The sequence below is a fragment of the Nicotiana sylvestris genome, chromosome 5 (assembly GCF_000393655.2).
Source record: "Nicotiana sylvestris chromosome 5, ASM39365v2, whole genome shotgun sequence".
In the NCBI taxonomy this organism is placed as follows: Eukaryota; Viridiplantae; Streptophyta; class Magnoliopsida; order Solanales; family Solanaceae; genus Nicotiana; species Nicotiana sylvestris.
Window position 1 is genome coordinate 123,316,379 of NC_091061.1, and position 23,932 is coordinate 123,340,310.

At 38.1% G+C, this 23,932-nt stretch overlaps 2 protein-coding genes across 2 annotated transcripts; one reads left to right on the forward strand and one right to left on the reverse strand.

Moving 5' to 3' along the window:
• The first annotated feature begins 7,537 nt into the window (after positions 1-7,537).
• Positions 7,538-8,184, forward strand: LOC104240871 (protein METHYLENE BLUE SENSITIVITY 1-like). Its single transcript, XM_009795770.2, has one exon. The coding sequence runs from the start codon at positions 7,667-7,669 to the stop codon at positions 7,985-7,987; it is 321 nt and encodes a 106-aa protein (XP_009794072.1). The 5' UTR covers positions 7,538-7,666; the 3' UTR covers positions 7,988-8,184.
• Positions 8,185-12,443: 4,259 nt separating this feature from the next.
• Positions 12,444-23,604, reverse strand: LOC104240872 (probable WRKY transcription factor 4). The gene is made up of 5 exons (XM_009795771.2): positions 22,507-23,604; positions 21,078-21,155; positions 13,712-14,421; positions 13,404-13,562; positions 12,444-13,278 (listed from the first exon to the last, which is right to left on the reverse strand). Exons 1-5 carry the CDS (start codon positions 22,864-22,866, stop codon positions 12,783-12,785), a joined length of 1,803 nt encoding a protein of 600 aa, XP_009794073.1. The 5' UTR covers positions 22,867-23,604; the 3' UTR covers positions 12,444-12,782.
• Between the last annotated feature and the right edge of the window lie 328 nt (positions 23,605-23,932).

Here is a 23,932-nt window from a genome sequence, read left to right on the forward strand (position 1 = left end):
GGTGGGGGGGGTTTGCATTTGCGAAGCTCCATGTCGCAAATGCGACTCCAACAGTAATCGCAATTGCGAACGATGGTTCGCATTTGCAAAGAAATCAGGCCAGGCCAACCTTTGTAATTGCGAAGCCTTGGCCGCATTTGCCAAACTGGCATCGCAAATGTGATAACTGCGCCCGGGTAAATTGAACTTAAACAGCATTTTTCAAACTTTTTCAAACCCTAAGCTCTCTTGGGCGATTTTTCAAAGAAAAGTTCTTCCCCAAATCATAGGTAAACAACTTTTAACTGATTTCTTTCAATCTACTTCATCTTTTTACAAGATTTTATCATAAAATCTAGGGATTTTCATGGGAATTTGGGTGTTTTTGGGTGAAATTTGAGAATTTTGAAATTTGGGGATTTAGACCTCAATTGAGGTCGGATTCCAAAACCAATTGCATATCCGGGCTCGGGGATGAATGGGTAATCGGGTTTTGGTCCGAACCTTGAGTTTTGAGAAAGCGGGCCAGGGGTCGATTTTTGGGTTTTTGGGGAAAATGTTGGGAAAGCTATAATTAAGCATTGGGTGTGAGTTCTTTAGCACTTATTGATGTTATTAAACTAATTATGACTAGATACAAGTGAATTGGAGATGAATTCTAGAGGGAAAGAGATAGTTGGGGCTTGATTTGTGTCCGTGGAATCGAGGTAAGTGTTTGGTCTAACCTTAGCTTGAGGGAATAGGTGTTGTGTCTTATTTGCTATGTGCTAGTATAGTGTATGATGTATAGGTGTGGTGACGAGTATCAATACGTTGGTGTCAAGCATGTCCGTGAGTCTTAAATTGTGTTCGATGTGATTCTTGATGAGTACTATAAATGCCTAAATTGTTGACTACCCATGTTGAGTAAGACTTATGATCATTTTTTGTAGTATTTGTCTATTGTTGAGCATTGGCTCTAGTTGAGGTTCATTTGTGGAGTTAATTGTTGGGACAAGATTGGTTATAGTTGATTCACTTGTTGGGACGTATTTAATTCTTATTGTTGATTTCCTTGTCGGGATGTATTTATTCTTATTGTTGATTCTCTTGCTAGGATGTTGTTGTTTCCATTGTTTGGGTGAGGAAAGAGTGATAAAGCACGAAGGGTGATGCCGTGCACATTCATACTTTTGGATTTGGTGAGGAAAGAGTGATAAAACACGAAGGGTGATGCCGTGCACATTTACATTGATATTGATGCATATGGTGAGGAAGAGAGATAAAGCACGAAGGGTGATGTCGTGCACATTTCTAATATACATTTGGTGAGGAAGAGCGATAAAGCACGAATGGTGATGTCGTACACATTTCTTTATTGATTGCATAGTGAGGATTGAGAGTAAAAGTACGAAGGGTGATGTCGTGCATTCTTTGCCTACTTGTTGTGATTTCTTGTTGCTATTGATTCAAGCGACGTAATTGTTTCATTCCATTATTTCCATGTTCCCTTATGTTGTTATCCCCTAAAGCATGTTGCCCCTTCCCGTTACTTTTGATTTGATTCTATTACTATTATTCTGTTAGATATTGTTTAACTGTAGGTTATGTTGTTTGTTGTGTCCTAGCCTCGTCACTACTTTGCCGAGGTTAGGCTCGACACTTACTCAGTACATGGGGTCGATTGTACTGATACTATACTATGTACTCTTTTGTGCAGATCCCGATACTGGAGCATACGGACCTTAGTTAGGGGTTGCTGCCTTCAGTCCATCGGAGACTCGAGGTCGTCCTGCAGGCGTTCGCAGGCCTTGGCTTCCCCTTCCTATCTAGTTTCTTTCTGTTCTTTTCTATTTCAGAGACAAACATGTATTTTCTTTGTTCAGACCCTATTTGTAGTATTCGTAGATAGTCTGTGAGATTGTGACACCAGTTCTGGGTGAAGTATTAGAATGGGTTTTGTATTGGTATTAGTTAAACTGTTAAAATTTTGTTCTTACGCATTTCTATTTCCGCTATTTACTTGAATTAACTTGGTAAATTGATAAAGATAAAGACAAAAAGGTAGAATAATCAATAACATTGGCTTGCCTAGCGAGTTCAATGTTAGGCGCCATCACGGTCCCGTCGGTGGGTAAATCGGTTCGTGACAATTAGATTGTTGTTGAACAATGCCACTTTAAAGTAAGTTAAGAGATTAATTACTTGAATTTAAAAGCGGCATTAGAGATAATGAAACTTTAGCGCGATATTTATGAGTTGTACGAATTGTCAATTACAGTAGTTTAAGAGAATACTTCTAGTAAATTATCGTAATTGATTGAGAGATAATTGTGGTAAGCAAGAACTCATCATCTTTAGAGAGTGTTGCGGCGAGATTATAGCTAACGTGTAAGGAATTAATCCGACAATTGGAAAATCGTAAACCCTAGATCTTTTCCTTGTTCATTCTTGCTAATTGATAGTTTTTATTATTTTTTCCTTAGTTAAGTAATTTTGTTAATTCACAAATCAATTCTTGAACTCTGAAAGTTGTCTGAGCTTATCATTAGTGATATGAAAAGTTGTAGCAAATAGGTTAGTTCCCTGTGGGATTCGACTCCAGACTCTTGAACCGGATTATTTTTGCAGCGACCGCTTAGTTCTTTTCATAAGGCATAGTTGGGCGTGATCACTTATCATGTTATATCCTCCATTGCTAAATTTACCCTTACATGCCTTATTTGAAGTTGATTGGTTCATGGTTTACCCTTTGTTGCCAAATATACTCATATATGCTTTAATTGGAGTTGTTGCCTCTTTTATTACATGTTATCTCTTCCATTGTGATTTATCCTTACTTGAAATTGTTGTTACATGTTGCCTCTCTTATTATTGGGTTATTCTTATTTGAAATCATTGTTACATGTTATCTATCCTATTGTTGAGTTATTCTTATTTGATATCGTTGTTACACATTATCTCTCTTATTGTTGAGTTATTCTTATTTGAAATTATTGTTACATGTTATCTCTCCTATTTTTGAGTTATTCTTATTTGATATCATTGATACATATTATCTCTCCTATTGTTGAATTATTCTTATTTGAAGCCATTATTACTTGTCATGTCTTTATTGTGATCTTGATCTTCCATTTCATTGTGCTTTTGTAATTCTTTTGTTGATTTACTTGTCGTACTCCGGGGATATTGTTGTTGTTGTGGTACTCAGTGTTGTTGAGGCTGAGGGCTATGTGTGGCTATGGTAGTGAAATTATTTTTAAGGAAATGTGGTGGCATATGGTCACATATGGTGCGAGTTGTTATATTATTTTATGTTTTTGGCACACGTGGTATTGTTGAGAGGATTGTCGGGGTTTTCGCACATGAGTTGTCCATTACGACTGCACTTCAATCTTCTGCGGCCGCACAATTCATGTGTGGTCAGCACTTCAGACAAGGCTTAAGTCTTGGTCATTTTTCACACTCTCTTAACTTTTTAAATTCTTGTTAGTGCGACCAGGTTGTGCGGCCGCACATATTGTGTGCGGTCTGCACTTCTTCTTCAATTACTTCTGGACTTCTTCATCAGATTTGTAGCCGCAGAGAGAATTCTGTGGTCCGCGCTTGCTTTTGCGGACCGCACTTGTGGTCTGCTGTGCTTCTTTCTGTCTTGTGAGTAGGATTTCTTCATAAGAGCCCAAATCTCTAACATTCCTGCAATTTTCACACTTTCATTAGTTTTGGGAACATAAACCAACACTTTCAGACTAAAATAAAAGTAAAAGCTACTAATAAGTGGTCAAAATCCACACTTATCATTCGTGATATTATTATTATTGATATTTACACATATGGCGTGACAAGGCGGGCTATATATGTGGGTTTGTGCATGTGACGAGATAAGGTGGGAATATTATTATGCGCGTGTGGCGAGACAAGGCGGGCATTTGCTTTATTGTTGCGCACGCGGCAAGACAAGAGGGGTTATGCCGGGGATGATTTGTGATGGCCTAGGGGCATTGTTATTGATGATATTTGTGTAGTGATATGCCTACCTTGTGCAAGTCATACATATTACGGTTTTGTTGTGTTGTTTCCTATGTTCCATTCGTTGTCTCTGATATTACTTGTTGACTCGAACTATGATAGAATACTTGCACAAGCATACACCGTAATTGGTCACTCATACCAGTCTAAGAAGATGAACCCTAAGTTTTATTAATCATTTACATGCATTCTTGTATACATGCCTTCTATGTGTGAGTTGTACTATTGGCACGTGAGTTATCCATGCAGATACGAGGTATTAATGGTATTGGCATGTGCATTGTCCATGCAGCACGTGAGTTGTTCGTGTAGATGTGATTTGTAACATGGGCACAAGATGCCAAGTGATTAGGGTTCGTGATTTGGAACTTGTGATTGTGATATGAGGTGTAGTACCTCGGGAAAATTCTTGTATAAACTTTGTGTGAGCAGTTTTTCTATTGGGTTGTTACATGTTTTCCCTTACTTGGTTTTACCGAACTTTAACTATATTCTGCTTACTTACGACGTTATTACATAAACAACATGTGCCCAGTAAGTATTCAGTCTAACCTCGAAGAAGTAGTGACGATGGGTCGAGATCGACACTTACTACGAGCCAATAATAAAAGTACAGAAATTCTAAATAGGCATGAAATACATGAACAATAATAATAACACAATAATAAATGGTTCTCCAGCTGATATTCAATTTAAAAATCTCCAATAAATACATGCTAACATCAACAATTCTAGGGAATTAAATAAATTATAACCTCTCGAGTCATACAAAAATATCAAGTATATTTGGGCTCCAAGCATTATCATGCACGATTTATGTCGAGATCGTACGGCCCGATCCAGAATAACGTGTACGCTACCGAGGGTCGAGCGGAACGAACCATAGATGCATCTATTATACTGCCGAGGCATTCGGCCCGCTCCACAAGAAGAGAGAATACTATATGAATATCCGATTTAAGGGACAATTTCTATTAACGATCAAGTAATCCGCCAAACCTCAAAGTAAGTGAAGTTCGGCCTTTATGAATTCTTTATCAAGTTTCAATATAGTTTAGGCACTTAAATTAACAAGTAGAGTGCAAACAATACAAGTAATTCATGATTTGGGTCCTAAAACTACCTGGACTTAGCATGATTAGTAGCTACACACGGACTCTCATCACCTCGTACGTATGTAGCCCCCACAATAGAAACAAATAGTAATTTAAAACACCTATGGGGTAAATTCCCTCTTACAAAGATTAGGCAAGAGACTTACCTTGTTTTAAAGCTTACTTTCGGCACACAAATTCATTCTAAAGTCTCAACTCAGTGCCGAATAATCTGAAACTAGTCAAATATTATATAAATTAATCAATACATGCTCAAAAGTTCATAATTTAACTATTAGAGTGATTACCCAACCCAAATTGGAAGATTCCTAAAATTCACCCCAAGCCTACGTGCCCGGACTTCGAAAATTTTCGAAGATAAATGTTATCCATAATCTCACGAACTCAAATATATAATTTTTGCCTAATTTCATAATCATTTTCGTGGTTAAATCCCATGTTTATCAAAACCTAAGTTTTTCAACTAAACTCATAATTTTCACAAATTTACATGTTAAAATTTGCCCACAATCTATGTATTAAACTTACATTTGGTAAGAATTACTTACCTTCAATAGATAGGTGAAAAACCCTCTTCAAAGAGCTCCAAAATCGGCCAAGGAAATGAAAAATGAGATAAAATGGCCTAAGTCCTGTTTTTAAAACAAGCTCTGCCCAGGTATTCCTTTTTCGCGATCGCGGAAGAGGCCTCGCGATCGTGAAGGCAAATGGTCCAGGCCCAGAAAGTTTGACCATCGCGAACGCGACCAAGGCCTCGCAAACGTGGAGGCTAGCCTGGCCTGCCCTACGCAAACGCGAAGACCAATAGTGCCACCCAACCAGCTCGCCTTACCCTTCGCGAATGCGGACCCCATCACGCGAACGTGAAGGTTAGTGAGCTCAGAGCTTCGGGATCGTGAGCTCCCTTGCACGAACGCGTAGCACAAAACCTCCCAGCTCAATTCCTTTATCGGGAACGTGTGGCCTTCTCCGCGTTCGCGAAGAAGGAAATCAGAACAACAGATAGCAGACTTTTTTTTAATTCAACTCCGGGTGGTTTGAAACTCACCCGAGCCACCCGGGACCTTGTCCAACTGTACCAACAAGTCCATAAATATAATACAAACCTGCTCAAACTCTCGGAACGCGTAAAACAACATTAAAACTAAGAATCACACCCTAAAATCAAATTAAATCAAATTATGAACTTCAAGTTTTCAATTTGCTCCGAACGCGCCGATTCATATTTAGACTACTCGGAATGGCACCAAATTTTGCATGCAAGTCTTAAACCACCATACGGAATTATTTCCAGGCTTGGAATCACAATTGGACCTCGATAACATCAAATCCTACTTCAAACCAAATTTAAAGAACTTGAAAACCTTCAATGCGCCAACTTCCAATATTAAGCGCCGAAACGCTCCCGCATCATCCGAAACCCGATCCGAACATATGTCCAAGTCCAAGATGATCATGCGAACCTATTGGGACCATCAAATTCCGATTCCGGGGGTATTTACTCAAAACGTTGACTCAAGTCAAACTTAACTATTTTAAGCCAATATTAAGGAACTAAGTATTCTGATTTCAACCGAACTCTTCCAAACCCGAATTAACCAGCCCCGCAAGTCATAAAACAATAAAAGTACATACGGGGAGTCTAATTTAGGGGAACGAAAATCTAAAAAATAAAACGACCGGTCGAGTCGTTACAATAATTGCAATAATTTTTCCCTTAGATACAACAAAAGCAAAATAAGGTGGGCATAAATGAATAATTTTACAAAATTCAAGGACAAATTTAAACTTTTCTCTCTCTCTCTCTCTTTTTCTTCATGTGTTTCACTTATACAACAATTTAATAAGGCAGATAAAAAGGAGAAAGTTTGCCTTTGAATTATATGACATTGAACAGCTTTGGCCCGATTAGACTTTTGATGTTATGTTATCCCTAGCTATTAGCAAAACATTATATTTTTACCCTTGACCCTTATTGTAACTCTAACCTAACGATAATATGAAATAAACCAAGAGTTTGAGGAGTAAATTTTAACCTTCTTGAAGAATAGGACACATGAAGTCGACACATATTACGCTACGCTGGAGCTCTATTAATTGTTAGGATAAATATGAAATAAATTGCTAATGGTAGGATATGAATGTGTCGAAAGTAGAATGAAAGGTAAAATTTTATAATTTTGGTTACGTTTGAATCTTGAATCTTTTCCTTAAATCATGTAGGTTAAAAACGAAGGACTATACGATACATTCGGACAACAATGATATTTTTTCTTGAAACAAAACTTTTCATGGTGGGCGTGAATAACCATTTCACAAAGTGCAAGGGTAGTTTTAAACTTTTTTATCGTTTTTTTTTCCCCTCTTGGAGTAATAATTTGTTCGGTATACTTCAGTTCATACCAATTCTTTCCAAGAAAAAAGAAAAGAAAAAAGAATCCATCTTTTTTGCCCTTTATACATCCCCCTTCCAATACAAAGTAGGATCCACCTAGGGTTTTCTCTCCCAAAATTTCCTTCGCCTCAAAGAGACACGAATCCAAAGAATCCAATACCCAATCGCCATGACAGGAAAAGCAAAGCCAAAGAAGCACACAGCGAAGGAGTTAGCTGCAAAGGCAGACGCAGCACTGACCAACAGGGGCGGAGGCAAAGCTGGGTTAGCCGATAGGACTGGTATCGAAAAGGGTGGACACGCCAAGCTGGAATGCCCGCTCTGCAAAGTTACAGCACCTGATATCAAGTCTATGAAGATCCATCACGATGCTCGACATCCTAAGATTCCCTTTGATGAAGCCAAGCTCACCAATCTTCATGCCACTGTTGTTGCTGAGCCCAGCAACACCAAACCTAAACCCGGTATCCGTGGCAGTCTCAAGAAGTAAAATAATAATAATAGTCTTTGTGGGTTGACATGAATAATAAATATATTCGAACCCCACGTTTTAGTTTCTGGTGCTGTAATCGTTATCATATGTTTCTTGGCTATATTCAAGTTACTGCTGCTGAGCTTATCCTATGGTTGTGGTTGTTGTTCTGGGAATACTTTGCTTTCTTATATATGTGATTACGTTTTTGATGATATGTTTCCTTGGATTCTAGGTCTCTGATTTTATTTGACAAAGAAAAAGAATATACAGGATCCTATTGATTGGAACTTGCTGTTGTTTTTGCTTATATATGATGGTTTCCTTCGGAGTTTCTTGGTAGTTTGGTAAGCTGGTGTATTATTGTTGTTGGGAGAGAGCTCTAGGGTCATGACCTTTAATGATTGTGTGTTAGAATTTTATTTTCAGTGCCGTGAGTTTGATTTTTGATGTTAAATAGGGATGATAGTCGTGGGTCTGAATAATTTAGAATTCACGTCTAGTTTCTGTTGCTGTAATTTTATGCCTTCTCAAAAAAGAAGTTTGTGTTCATATCTGGTATTATGTTTTGATGTTTTGTTTGCTTGGATTTTTAGTCTAAGATATAATTTGAACAAAGAAAAAATTGGTTTCTTTACAGAGGAGCTTCTGGAGAAGAGATTAGGAAAGTTTTATACTTGACGAAAGAAGGTACAGGTCTGGCTTTGTTGTTTGTGCTTATGTATGATGGTTTCCGTTGTTCTTTTTTGTTGGGAATTTAATGGCTTCTTAATTAGCTGATATATTGCTATTGCTCTAGGATCATTATCTCTAGTGACTGTAGTGTAATTTGAGTTATTCTTCTGTTTGTATGCTGATATTCTTGAGAGGGTAGCAGATTTTGATGTATTGATTTAGATAATAAGGGAAAAGGGTACTATTAAGTGCTAACCAAAATTGTTCACTATGGCAGAGCATATGAGTCTAGTTAGGTAGTTGCTTTCTATTATCACCAATGTTATTGATGCCGCTTCTGCTTTTGTCTTTGTTTTCATATTGAGATGTGGTCTCTAATCGGGTACAATTTTAGCCAAAGAATAAAAAAAGAAACCGTGGTGATAGAGAGGAAGTTGTTGGAGCAACTTATGTTAGTATTACACACTTAAGAGCTTTTGTAAACTCATGATGTTAGTATTATTATTTCCTTTAAGTTTTTTCATCTTTTGTCATCTTTCCCACATGTTACCCCGTTGGCTCACAATACATTGAAATCGGTTTTGCTGATTGTCACCAAATGTTGAGGAGTTTGTTGGATTTGCTAGACTAGTAAATTGGGTGTGCTTTTGCTTGGTGGAAGTTAGGAGATTGTATTCATCGATGCTGAGTGCTGGATTAGAAGAACCAAAGCCATGCTTTCAGCCACTATGTTTTCCCTGTTTATGTTAAATTTACTGCCTTTTTGTGTCCCCTGTTTTGTTAACTTTGCTCACTGGGGTGCAAATTGTCAAAGCATAAAGTTATCGGATTTGTGTGTGTGCACCTGCACCACATGCTTAGATTGTGAGTTCCAATCTTTGGTATGCCTCAGCACCTAGGACACTGATAGTTGTTTACATTATGCATATACGTAAAGTTTGGACTATGAAAAGGATTGGTCTCTGATTTAAGCCTGCTTACCAAGTTTCTGTTAATTACATTACATGATAATCTTTAGATTGTAATTGCCTACCTTTCATCATTGCTTAAAGGTTCTTATTGAAAGTCAACATGCATGTTTATGTCTCTATTGATTTCTGTCGGTTAAATAGTAGCAAGTAGTTTGAAGATGAGCAAACTGAAATCAGTATAATGATGTTCATTTTCCTGTTAAGACAGAGGCCTAGCCTCTTCTGTTGTTGATTTTACGTATGTAGGTGCCTCATGTATCACTGTAGAGAATTGGTGGTATTTTAGCTACTTAAGGATGATAGAATGGTCAATCCATGAAGTTGATTTTGGGTTATCCAAAGTGTTTAGCTGCTCTTAGGATGTTGACTAATGAGTCGTTTTTTTAATATGCTTTTTGGTTTGACGCTATCTTATGCATTCGTCTTGAATATGGAGGCCATGTATGGTTTTGATGTAAGACATGGGTACTAAAGATAGGAGTCTGTCTTCTTCAGGTAATCTATTCAGTTTGCCAGTTATGCACCTGTTTCCTATTGCAAGTTCTACTTATTGCAATGTGGTATACTTGTGGTGTATGTGTTGTGGCTGCAAGTTGTGTCCTAATGTTTTTCCTTTTCGAGTGGAATCAATTTCCTATCGTATGTCCAGCCGCTGAGGTTCTCTCAGTTTTCTTCTCCTATCACATTTGTTTGTTGTCATGAGAACTTTTGTGTCATCATGTTGTTAGGTACAGTTCCCTGGTTGACTTGTGTGTATACATTTTTTATACACCGTGGTTCATTTTTTTCAAAATGCTTTTATCTTTTCCAAGTCCTTGTGTACATGAGTGAGCCGAGAGTCTATCGGAAACAGCCTCTCTGTCCTTCCAGGGGTAGGGGTAGGGGTAAGGTTGTGTATATCTTATCCTCTCCAGACCCCACTTATGGAAAACTACTGGGTTTATTGTTGTTGTGTAGATGAGTGATAGTTTAAGTTCAAATCTCCCAAAGGTTGTAGATCTCTTAACTCGAACTTTCATGTTGCTTAGTTATGTTAGACTTGATTGTGATGAGGCACGAGAATCGTCATGTTCCATATAAACTTGTTATCGCAGCTACTGCAGATGCTCATTTTATCAACTCTTTCTTGAAGTAAGTTAAAGTTCATCGGTTCTTTTGTGTGCCCTTTAACATTTATTCTTCTCATATACATAGGGAAAAAGAGTGGTAGTTTATTTTTCATTTATTCATGCCAAACCATGTGAATTTGATGTCTGTTAACTTTGCACCCGCCTTTCTTTAGTTTTTGTATTTATCTTTAAATCATACTCCAACGAATTGTTATTTCATTTCTCTATTTGTGTAATAGTTTGGAATGTCTTTTCTTCTTAGAACAACTCTTTTTTGCATTAAAAAAAAACTATTCACTGAAAAGCTAGTCAGATTGCAAAACGCGTTCAAGTGTCACCTTATTTATTATGTTTTATAAGCAGATAATGAAATACAGATTGAGTGATAGACTGTATATTCAAATTCGACCTCTCGCTTCTTTCTTTTTTCATCGGAGAAAAAAAAAGATTTCATGGGTTAAAACAACCTAGTGAAAGATAAAGTGAACTTGTATGTAGTGGTATACATAGGTTAGGTTGGTTCAGATTATTTAATTACCAAACCAAATCAATTGTCTCGGATTTTTAAATTTACAAACCAAATCAAACCAACAAAAGTCGGGTTTTTGAATCACGGTTTTTCTCGAATTTTTCGGGTTTTTTTCCGACAAAATCTTCATAGCATAAAATTTATAATTTGTGCTCTAATATTTCTTAGGTCCTAGAAAGATAAAACTATATAAGATGTTATCCAATAAAATAATACAAAATAATGTGAGATAAGTCATAATTATACTAAAATACTCAACAAATCGCGTAAGATAAATATTGTTAATTAATAAGTCATAATAAAAATAAACATAATCTAAAAGTATTAAGTCATGTTAAAATAAGTATGACTAATAAATACTAAGTATTAATTACATGCTAAATAATATTAAAAGTGAGTTATACATTTTCACTATCTAAATCAATGTGAAACTAAAAAAATAAATATCCAATACTATTGTCATTTCTAGTATTGAATTGAATTTTTTTTGTTACATTAGTATTGATTTAGTTTTGCTTTGGGTTTTATTTGAGTTACTAACTTTTGTGGGCTATAAAACATATTTGATCATTCAAAAGTTCTAAGTCCAAGCTTGAAATAATATATTAAAAGAGAAAACTATTAAAGAGTTTAAATTATATTTATAAATCACATTACAATAATTATTTTTATATATAAAATATTTTTAACACTTGTCTACATGTAATGTCGCGTTGGTTTTGTTTCGATTTGACTTTTTTTAGTTAAAACCAAACCAAACCAATTATGGTCGGGTTTTTTTTTTCTAACACCAAACCAAATCATAGTCGGATTTGTTTCCTCGGTTTGACTCTATCAGTTTGGTGCGGTTTGTCGGTTTCCTTTGTACACCCCTACTTGTATGTATATATATACACGTAAGTTATATTGACATTTTGCTTTTGTTTGAACCATTTGATAACTCATGCAGTGAAAAATTTCAATTAAAAAAGATGTCTTTGCTACAATGGGAGTTAACGACAATGCAATTGAATCCTGAAACTTGAAATCTCCTTCGTCGTTGAAAATAATGGTTGAGAACCACCTTATATTAATTGATTTTTTCAAATAAAAAAGTGAATTTTTGAAGTGAGAGCTTTCTTTTTTCTTTTTAAATACAGTAATATTCTTTTCTTCTTGGGGAATGGTCGGTAACTCTAGACAGAAAGAGGAGCAAAAGAAAACAAGATTATCTTCTTTCTTGGCAGTTTGCTCAAAGAAGTTCCTTCAAAAACATGAAAACTGGAAAAAAGATTTTTACATGAAATCAAAAAGGATGATCGTCTGAAACTAAAGATCAGATCATCTACCAAAAATATGTTGAAGACCATCCTCTCATTCCCCCCCTTTTTTTGGTAACATGTTATCTCTTTAGAGAGCCTAAAAAAACAAAGACCAGTATCAATTAAGGTCTTCTAAGATGGAAAATTGTCCATAATTTGGCCACAAAATACTGCAGATGATGCTCCATTTTGATGATCACACAAATATAATTTTCATTCTTGAACTCTTCATTGCCTTTCACTAGTCTCGAACTTTTGTTGTTGTCGTGAATATATATACTTTTGATCCTCACCAGCATTAAAATGAAATCCAGCAAGAGGAGGCACAATATTAGGGCCAAAGGGAAGACTCATTGGCAGTGGGAATTCAGGCATCTGCAAAGGATTCGGGCTCAAAAGGAAAGAAGCGTAGGACAAAGGGCTGCTGCGTAAATTAGTTGGGAATTTCAGGTCATATATAGATGAAGCAGCTCCTATTCTTACATAGTCAAAGGGCTTTCTATTACAATCTTGAACCTGCATTCCTGAATTGGAAACTTTATGGGGTTTTGAAGTAGAAGTTAAAGCTTGGTTTCCAGAAATAGCACAGTTTGTCTTGTTTGCTGAAGGCACTTCATGGTTATGTTTTCCTTCATATGTTGTGATGACTGACTTTAGGTTATCTGGAGCCCTTTCCACATGCTTTCTTACTGGACATCCTGCACTTGTGCATTTGTAATAGCTCCTATACAAGAAAAAATATGACTTTATGTTTTATTATAATAGTGTATTAATGACTGATAAAATATTAGATATATAAAGACTTGAACAAATAAGCATAACTATGTTTGTCCAAAAATAGATATATACCTGGGATTTGGATTTCCCTTAACAACTTTTTGGCCATATTTTCTCCAGCGATAACCATCATCAAGAATATCGATCTCGCTCTCTATCTGGACAACTACTCTTGGTTCTCTTGCTGTCCTCGACGATAAACTCGTTTCAGCTGAGTAAAATTCTCTCCTCCTAAGGCCAATCAACAATTTAGACACACAGATAAACATGTACACACACAACGGGTTTAGTAATCTAAAGATAGCAAGTTATCTTTGTATAACAGATACTGATATTATAAAAATTCTTATACATAAATTAGTGAGATGAAAAAAAGATACCTTCTTTTATGGTCAAATGCATAATCATCAACATCATCACCAAGCGAAGTGCTCCCTTCAGTAGCTCTATCTTCGTCTTCATCATCACGACTAGCAAGCGTAGAAGAAGGCTCAGGAGTAGCTGATTCAAACGCATTCATATTGGTGTTTTGATAATTTAACATTAATGAATCAGAGACATCTGTCAAAACAGATGCAGAGGATGTTCTGTCCAGACCTGAAGGAGCTCTAACATCCTTATTTCTTCCAAATTGCCAACTATTTGATCCACCAATATTTCCTTCACTCATTTCTCCCAAACCATAGGCAGTTGAACTCATTGTTGCACGTCGAGGAGGCTGAGATTTATGATGATTATGTGCGCCTTTGTACACAATTTCTGTTATCTGTCCATCTGGAGAACGTTCAACTTTTTTCTTAACAGGGCAATTTTGTTGAGTACATTTGTAATAACTCCTTGGAAATTCACTCCCTTTTACATGTTTCTGCCCATATTTTCTCCAAGTGTATCCATCATCTGAACCGTTAGGGGTAATATTATTACTTCTTTGCTCATATTGGTTTGCTCTTCTGGTGCAATTTCCTGACTCATGAATATTTGTTAAGCCAATGCAGCTCATGTTTTGTCCAACATTTGTTTCTCGGCTGCAGTTCTTTAAGGCAGTCGCTTTTGGAGATTCCACTGGGAATTCAAAATGATCTCTTGCTATCTGCATTCAGAGGAAATATATATTGAAGTTTGAGAAATGAAATAGCAAGATATTATATCAATCAAATTACTCCATGCAACACTATAATCAATTAAGAGTGATCCAATTTAATATAGTAAGTGATGCAACACATCTTAAATCAGTGTCTCATAGCGATTGCAGGTAAAATATTTGAGTACCTACTGTTGCGCAACGCCCTCCTGATGTTCTTTGGAAGGGCAACGTAAGCTAAGCAACCGATGTCAGTGCGGTTGTTGTCCGCCAATGAGGTCCCCTCCGCACGCTAGACTAGATTGTCACTGTTGTGTGGGAAAACCAATGTCACGAGCAATTGCGGAAGCTGAGAGAGAATTGGGTTTTGAATGATGATGATGATTATATTGATGAATGAAAGCTGATTACAAAAGATGCGGTGTCGAGGGGGAGAGACACCAGTACAGAAAATTGATTGCTTGAAAATGTTTTATTGCTTGATCCCCCCTAATAATGCTTAAAAAAATAAACCAAAGTTACATGACTTTCCCTAATAAAGCTATAGAAGCAACTGAATGAAAATGATGTAAACTAGCCTATAATTACAATGAAAAGGACTTAGTTTATTACAATGTAGAAGCAAGTCTGATGGCAGCAACTTTGTCTTGCGGGTCAGGGTCTGCGCGCGCGGTGCTGTTAGCGCGCGCGGTGCTGTTAGCGCGCGCGACACTTGTTGTGTTTGCCTGAGGCTGGGCGCTGGTGCTTGGTATCAAGGTCTGTGCACGAGGCGCTGCTGGAATGGGCCTGCAGCTGGGCGCTGGCGAGGCATCAGGATCTGCGCGCGCGGCATTGTCAGTGTGCGCGACGTTGTTGTCATTGGCCAGCCGCTGGGCGCTAGCGAGAGGCATCGGTGGGGTGACAGAGGCGCATGCGTGCTTGTCACTTGGTGCAACCAAGACCACGGGGCCAACCATGGTGCTAGGCATTATGAGGCTTGCTAGGCCGCCATGGGGCGCGACCAAGGGGTCATGGGACGTGTCTGGAAAGCAGCCCATGGAATTCTTCCCCACTTGAGTTGGCACCGTCCTCGGAGCCATGTCAGGGTAATGATGATGATGATTGTTCTGGTGGTTGATGGTTGGGAAGTTTGCGCCCCTATGTTCTTTGAGCTTGCTTTGGTAGCGATACAATGATTTCATGTGGCTGACATGAAAGACTGGATGGATCTTCCACCAGGATGGAGTTTTCACCTGGTATGTGGACTTCCCAATGCGTTTTTCAATGGGCAAGGGCCCGATGTATTTTTGTTGCAGGGGAGGGTCATGGGTCCTCTCTGCAAACAAGTATCGCTTTGGGATGCATAGCATTACTTTGTCCCCTGCTTGATGATGGGCAAAGCAAAGATTATGTTCGGTGAAACTTTTTCCCCGCTCTTGGGCTTTGACGAGATAGCTCCGCACTATCCCCATGTTGCGCTCCCATTCGCTCGAGAAGTTGGCAGCTCGAGGAGATTTCAGCCTGGTTGAAGCATTCACCATTTGCGGGAGAAGCAGTTGCTGTCCAGTAACAATTTCAAAAGGGCTTTTGTTTGTATGTTGGCTCTTTTGAGAATTGAAACACAGTTGAGCAGCATCCAAGAGCCTCACCCAATGCTTCTGGGACCCGGTTGCAAAGTTGCGGATATATTCCTCCAACATGTCATTGAACCGGTCTGTCTGGCCATCCAATGGTGGATGGATGTCTGAGTTGTGACTCAGTGTCGACCCAAAGCACCTGAAGAGATGGGTCCAAAAGTTGCTAGTGAAGCGTTAGTCGCGCCCACTAACAATGTCTTTGGGCAGGCCCCAATGTTTGACAATGTGCGAGAAGAAGAGTCGAGTTGTATCTTCTGCTGAGATGTTTCGCGGGGCTGCTATGAAGGTTACATAGTTTGAAAACTGATCTATGACAACCAAGATGGATGCAAGATTACCGACTTGGGGCAATTCCGTGATGAATCTGAGGGAAACACTTTCCCATGGTCTCTAAGGGACATGTAATGGTTGCAAGGGTCCTGTCTGTGATGAGTGATCCGACTTGTCCTCGTGGCATGGCTGGCAAGTCTTCACACACTGAGGAGCGTCACCAGTCTTTTGAGGCCGATGACATGATGGTTGATTGTTGTTGCAAAGGGTAGCCAGAACCAAGGGTTCATGTCTGTTGGCTATCTTCTCCAACTGCATGGCCGAGATGTTTCTAGCGGCCATCTTTATGGGAATGCACGGTATGGTGTAGGGCTTGGCCCCGTTTTCTCCCATCATTAGGAGCATGTTGGCATATGGTACCAGTGTGGTGTTAGTTTGCCTTATGAACTCCAAACCCACTATTATGCCGAAGTCATCTATGATTGCGATGTGCAGGTCGATGTTTCCTTTTTATGGGCCGATTTTCACTGGGACATCTGTAGCTGTTCCACCCAATGTCTGGGGTGGCGAGTTGATAGCCTTGACCCGGCCTTTACTCTTTTGCACAACTAGAACCCAGGCGCTCTACCTGAGTTGAAGCCAAGTAGTTGTGGGTAGCACCTGTGTCTATCAATGCGTGAATGGGCTTGTTGTTCACTTTCAATTCGACAAACATTAGGGTCCTCGCTTGGTTAGGAGGCCTCTCGTCCATCTTTTCCTTCCCTTTATTGGTGATTGGGCTTGAGATTTTCTTAGGAGGATATGCACTTGTCCCCGCTAAGGTATGTGGTATAGAGCCAACAATTGCATTGAAGGCGCCTACCTGGTCTTCTTCTGATGTGTCTGATGCATCTGACTCATCCTCGACAGTTTGATGAGCATTGATCTTTATGTTTGGGCATTCATTGTTCCAATGTGCCCCGCCGCAATGACGACATTCTAAGGGAGGCTTTCTCCCCTGATTGTTGTTGATGGATGCAGCACTGTTGCTGTTGGAGGGAGGAGTCTTGGTTTTGGATGCACTCCGATCTCCCCCACTTTTGCTTGGGCCACTATTGCTGGGATGGTTCCCGTTGAATCCCCCTCGGACAGGCGGCTGAGGCCTGTCGTTCTGAGTTCCCAAGTGATAATCGCCAAGGCATTCTGCAGCTTAAATGGCCTTGGGCAGGGTATCTACCCGTTGTCTCTGTAGTTCCATACGAGCATGAGGTTTCAAACCTTCTATGAATGTGAAGAGTTTGTCTTTGTCCCCCATGTCGCATATGTTTAGCATGAGTGCGGAGAATTTGCGCACGTACTCCTGCACTGACCTGGTGTGGCGGAGCTCCCATAGCTTTCTCCTTGCATTGTATTCCACATTTTCGGGGAAGAACTGCAGGCGTATGGCTGCCTTCAATTCATCCCATGTCTGGAGAGTATCTTCACCGGCCCTGATGGCTTCGTATTTGACCCGCCACCAAAGTTTGGCATCGCCCTGAAGATACATGACAGCAGTTGCTACCTTTTTGGATTCTTCCAAATGGCCCATGGCATCGAAGTATTGTTCGATGTTGAAGATGAAGTTTTCCATTTCTTTAGCATCTCGGGATCTGTCGTATGGCTTTGGCTCCGGTATCTTAAGGTTTTGTGGAATGGGGGTGAGGTATGATGCACCCCTGATGTGGTTGTCGCCTCCTCGAAGTGGGCTCTGTAAGGCAGCATTGACAATGTTGAGCTGGCCTGTCAAGTCGTCTATGGTTTGCTGCATGGCAGTTAGTCTGTCTGCCTCTTGTTCCCGATGGGCTAAATCGTCGGCACGCTCCTGTTGGAGGTCCTCAAATTTGCCATAAATATTGGCAGTTTCAGTGTCTACCGTTTGCCGGTCATCCTCAGAGTCACGACTGATGTTTGCAATGTCATTTTTCGCCTGCCGTATTCTGCGGTCCAGGTCGTCCAACCTTTGCACTAGGTTGTTGTTTTTATCAGCCACTGTATCCACGATGGGTCGTAATTGGTCAACCGTCTCTTCTAGGGATGCTAGGCGTTCCCCATGATTCACCATGGTCAGAAATGGTGATGATGGCAAATGTGTTCCCTTTTCCGATGTCGAGCCTAGGCTCTGATACCAACTGTTACGCAACGCCTTCCTGATGTTCTTTGGAAGGGCAACGTAAGGCTAAGCAACCGATGTCAGTGTGGGTGCTGTCCGCCAATGAGGTCCCCTCCGCACGCTAGACCAGATTGTCAGTGCCGTGCCGGAAAACCAATGTCACGAGCAATTGCGGAAGCTGAGAGAGAATTGGGTTTTGAATGATGATGATGATTTTATTGATGAATGAAAGCTGATTACAAAAGATGCGGTGTCGAGGAGGAGAGACACCAGTACAGAAAATTGATTGCTTGAAAATGTTTGATTGCTTGATCCCCCCTAATAATGCTTAAAAAATAAACCAAAGTTATATGACTTGCTCTAATAAAGCTGTAAAAGCACACTGAATAAAAATGATATGTACTAGCCTATAATTACAATGAAAAAGATTTAGTTTATTACAATGTAGAAACAAGTCTGATGGCAACAACTTTGTCTTGCGGGTCAGGGTCTGCGCGCGCGGTGCTGTTGGCGCGCTTGACACTTGTTGTGTTTGCCTGAGGCTGGGCGCTGGTGCTTGGCATCAGGGTCTGTGCACGAGGCGCTGCTGGAATGGGCCTGCAGCTGGGCGCTAGCAAGGCATCAGGATCTGCGCGCGTGGCATTGTCAGTGCACGCGACGATGTTGTCATTGGCCAACCGTTGGGCGCTGGAGAGAGGCATCAGTGGGGCGACAGAGGCGCATGCGCGCTTGTCACTTGGCGTAGCCAAGACCACGGGGCCGACCATGGTGCTAGGCATTATGAGGCTTGCTAGGCCGCCATGGGGAGCGACCAAGGGGTTATAGGGCGTGTCTGAAAAGTAGCCCATGACACTACACATGTTCGACTGTGTAGTTATGCAAATCTTACTCCTATCTTATGTGAGGTAGAGAGACTGTTTCTAATAGACTCTTGGCTCAAGAAATGCATTTTCAAAATAAGTTTGAAAAATACAAGCTAAGATAAAAATACTAAAGAAAAGAAAAACATGACAACAAAAATATATAGTAAAGGTAACTAAAGTGAAAGAAATAACAGTAAATTAAACTGAAGAATAAGATAAGAATAAGATGATAATAATAATAATAATAATAATAATAATAATAATAATAATAATAATAATAAGAAGAAGAAGAAGAAGAAGAAAACGGAGAGGGGGCAGATACGTTGCTCTAGATTAGAACCCTGCTATCTAGTAGAAATTAAAAGAGAGAAATCGCTCGAGTATGTGATAACCTTTTACCCTAATCTTCAACCTTCATGCTCTCCTATATATCTACGATCATGTCCTCATAAGCTGAAGATGTGTCATGTTCTGTCTAATCACATCTCCCCAATTCTTCCTCGGTCTACCTCTACCTCTCATCAGACTTATCACTGTCAATCTCTCGCACATCCTCAATGGGGTATCTGTGCTCCTCCTCCATACATGCCCAATCCATCTCATCCTCGCTTTCCGCATCTTGTCCATCACGGAGACCACTCCCACCTTGCCTAGTATATCTTCGTTCTTAATCTTATCTCTCCAATATATCCACACATCCATTTAAGTATCCTTATTTCCGCTATTTTCACCTTCTGAACGTGTGAGTTCTTGACTGGCCAATACTCTATCCAATACAACGTAGCTAGTCTAACAATCACTCTATACAGCTTACCTTTAAATCTTGGTGATACATTTTTATCACATAGGACATGGGATGCGAGTTTCCCTTTTTCCATTTAACACTCGCATAGTAATATTATAAAATCTTTATTAAAAAGGAAGGAAAGAAAGATTATTGCCTACTTTTTAATTAACTGTATAAATTTTGTAAACTTTTAATTAAACTATTTAAATTTTTATATTAGCAAATAATTTGTTTACAATAACATCCAAGATATTGCGAACATATGGCTAATATTTGATTAACTTGAGTTAATTCTTATCAATATTAAAAATCTTTGAGGCCTCAAAATTTTGAAAGCCTAAGGCAAAAGCTTTACTAGCCTAGCTTCCTCTTGAGCCGTCCCGGAATTTACACTACCCCAATATTATTCAAATTAGATAATTTCCTCTACTCTCATGCATGATTGCAGGTCCTTGCTCAGCAAGCTCACTAATTAACATATTAATCACAACTATAGAGGAAGAAAAAGTAGGGCACCAGCTAGCTAAATATGGCAGTAGGACGCACAAGAATAATATTTAATTTTTTAGTTCCTGTCTATTCGTCTGCTGAAAAAAAAAAGGATAGTAATCAAGTAAGGCCAAATGTAGTATAATTAGTAAAACTGTTTTCCAAGTATTTTTATCGACTTCTATTAATGTAGTTAGTACAAGTAGGTTGTAATTAACGCGTAAGTATTACAAGAAAAATCTCAAACGTCGATTATTGGTAGAATTCTTGTTTGTTGAACATGTTCTACGTTAGAACTAATCTCAAAAATCCTAATTTCACCTTCTGAAAATAAAGGACTTTCTCTATATCTATATCTATGCAACTAGTTCTTTCACTTACTTTCAAATTCATCCATCTTACTTACTCAAAAGCTTTGAATATTCTACTTGCTTCTAGCTTTGGACACCTAGCTCTGCCATAAATAGAAAAGCGTATATACAAAGCTAGCCTTAATATAAGATTGTTTGTACCTGAGGAGTACTCTTCATTCTGTTTTCTTGATTGATATTGGAGAAGTGAAAGCTTCCAGTGGTTGGAGATTGTGGTGCCTATGAAGATAACAACAAGTATAGTCAGATATCTCTATAACAACATTCTTATATAACAACACTTCACTATAAAAGTTAAGTTTCTTTCGGAACAAATGTCATGTTTTGCTATAATATATGTTCTTTATAACAACAATTCGTTATAACATCTAAAAATATTCTAAACAAATAACGATGTTATGGAGAGGTTTGATTGTATATATATAATTAAGCTGGAAATAAAATTTCAATTGAGAATTTAAGCGTTTAAGAAATTCTGAAATTGCAGTTTGATTTATTAGTGTACGTTGTTGCAACTCCACCATACATTTCCTGAAATCACTCAAAAAAGTTAAGACGAGATCTTTTAGCAATTTATCCATAACAAATAAAAGTGGATTTGCTCTCATTTGACTAATTTGCTATTACCAAAAAAATAACCATCTTAAACAGTTTGTATTAGAGAATCTAATAATCACAGTGAAAATAAACGTAACATCAATAAGTTATGTTTATTTTTGGCTAACAAATCGAATACTATGTTTTTTCTCAACAAGTTTCCAGCAATATAGGGGACTATTTCAATGGATTAAACAATCGCATTTTACAAGGACGTCTCACCTGAAAAATCTCAACTGCATGATTTGAGCATCTTGCAAAAGTGATTAGTACAGTTTGTAACCTGAATTTATGGATTAAATATTCAACTTCATTGGATTTAATTTTCTTTTCCATTTATATTTTTTTTTTCCTCACCAGCTTCTTAGTTTCCAAATGGAGCGTAAGAGTCGAGCTAAAAATAGTATAAACTGAAACTACTTTGTAATCCGATGTGTTACAAGCAGCTTTTACAACTGAAATTAGAAGAATCTTTTCTCATTTGTCCCTAATTAGCAAATCTTGAATACACGTAAACATGATTGAAGAAACAAAAGTCTCCAACAAATTTGCATGGACTACTTGGGAGAAATATAGTAAATACAAATGATTTGGATTGCTTCCATAGTATTTTTATCAACAAGGTTATTTATTTCATTTTCATTTTACAGTTTAATACTTTATTACAAGGATATAACTTATATACTGTGACGGTATAAATTTCTTTTATACTAGTAGTGTTTTTAATATGTTTTATTTTTCAAGTTACTTATTCTACTTAATATGTACTTAGGAATAAAATTATTCTACGCCTTTAATGTATACAAGTTAAACTCTTAATTATCACAATTCAATTTTAGATTAACAAACATCACCTGACATGCACCTTTAAGCAGCTTTATACATACATCACATTTTCATGCAATTTCACATTCAAGAATTTCTAAAAGCTAGAAAAGACTTTTAAAGAAAATTAGAGAGACCATTTAAGTACCAGTGAATTTGGGAGCATAACAGGAGAGTCGAGCAATGCTGCCGGAGTTAGTCCCGGAGGTATTGTCAGAAAAGTTGGCCGAGCCGTTGGCGGCGACATCTCCGGCATACTTGTAGTTGTAACCCTAAACCGGGCTATACTAATGGTAGACGCATTGAAACCACATTTTGCTGCCCGGCGCTCCGCAATGCTACTGCGCTTATTATTATTATTGGGAAATAAACTCCCATTTTCTGTATTTCCACTTCTTTCTTCAATTTTTACATCACTTTCTTGAGTATCTAACATTGTTTCTGAGTCCAAATTTCCAACAATTTGAGAATTCCAGTCATCAGTAGGCTCTCCAATATTTCTTTCCATTTTGTTTGGAAAAAGGAAACAGAAGAAGTCTACTCACATGCAGGAGCTACAGTTCTCGCCGAATCCAGTAATTTGGATTAAATTTTTATATTTGTTTTAGTTCATTTGCAAGAGAGAAGGCGTAGAAAGTCAGTTCACTAGCAGTTTCATTGGCCCTTTTGAACCCTAGCTTCTCCTTCGATCTTAAAAAATTTACTTAATATATATGTATAAATAATTTATTCAGAATCAAGAAAGCTCCTTTTATTAAAATTCAAAAAACATAAACTCAAAATTCTAGTACTGGCTCTGTTTACATGTTTATCTAAACAAACACAGTATCAATCATGACCCCGAAAACCTTAATTAGGTTTTTACTCCCCCATTGACATTGTGTTTGATTTTTCTTTAAATTGAAGGAGAGAAAATCAAAATATTCCTTTTTAAAAAAAGAAAATTTACAAAATCAAGCCACAAAAACATTGCATCACTCCAAAAGAAAAATAACTCTCAAGAATCCTTCATGTCATCTTTCTTGTAGAATCCTAAGAATAATTTTCAGACAAAAAATGAGAAGCTTAAAATATAGTGTATGAATATCCAAATAACTCAAACCCCACTAAATGAAATGTTTCCCTTTATTTGAAAGAGAGAAAACATGAGGAGAGAGATGAGACTATTAAAAATAAGTGGCTTCTATTATTCTTGTTTGATAGTGTGAGAGAGAATGAGAGAGTGATGCAAGGATTTTTATTAAGTTTTTTGTTTATAAAAGAGAAAGCTTTAATGAATCGTGCATAGGGCTATGGAGTTGTAGAAAGTGTTTCGCTGGCGAGGAAAATGGGAAGTCTATGGTTTGCCGGCAAAATTGAAAAAAGAGGTTTTAGAAAGCTGCGGAAGAGAAGGCCATGTTCTAGAATCTAAACTTCATATGCATTAAAAATTAAAAATTTACCACGTTTATATAATTTAATTAATTTGTTGGACAACTCCAATAATATCCAAATGTGTAAACAATACATGTTTTCTCTCGCCAAGAGCCTTTCAATAAAATTAGTGAAATTAAAGTCAAATTTTTATAAAATTC

Excerpts from the sequence above, each read along its gene's own strand:
- LOC104240872 (XM_009795771.2), bottom strand. The coding sequence starts at position 22,866 with ATGGAAAGAAATATTGGAGAGCCTACTGATGACTGGAATTCTCAAATT. Across the intron at positions 14,422-21,077 it reads GAATGAAGAGTACTCCTCAG|ATAGCAAGAGATCATTTTGA; the intron begins GTACAAACAATC and ends CTCTGAATGCAG. Across the intron at positions 13,279-13,403 it reads AAGGGAAATCCAAATCCCAG|GAGCTATTACAAATGCACAA; the intron begins GTATATATCTAT and ends TTTCTTGTATAG.
- LOC104240871 (XM_009795770.2), top strand. The coding sequence starts at position 7,667 with ATGACAGGAAAAGCAAAGCCAAAGAAGCACACAGCGAAGGAGTTAGCT.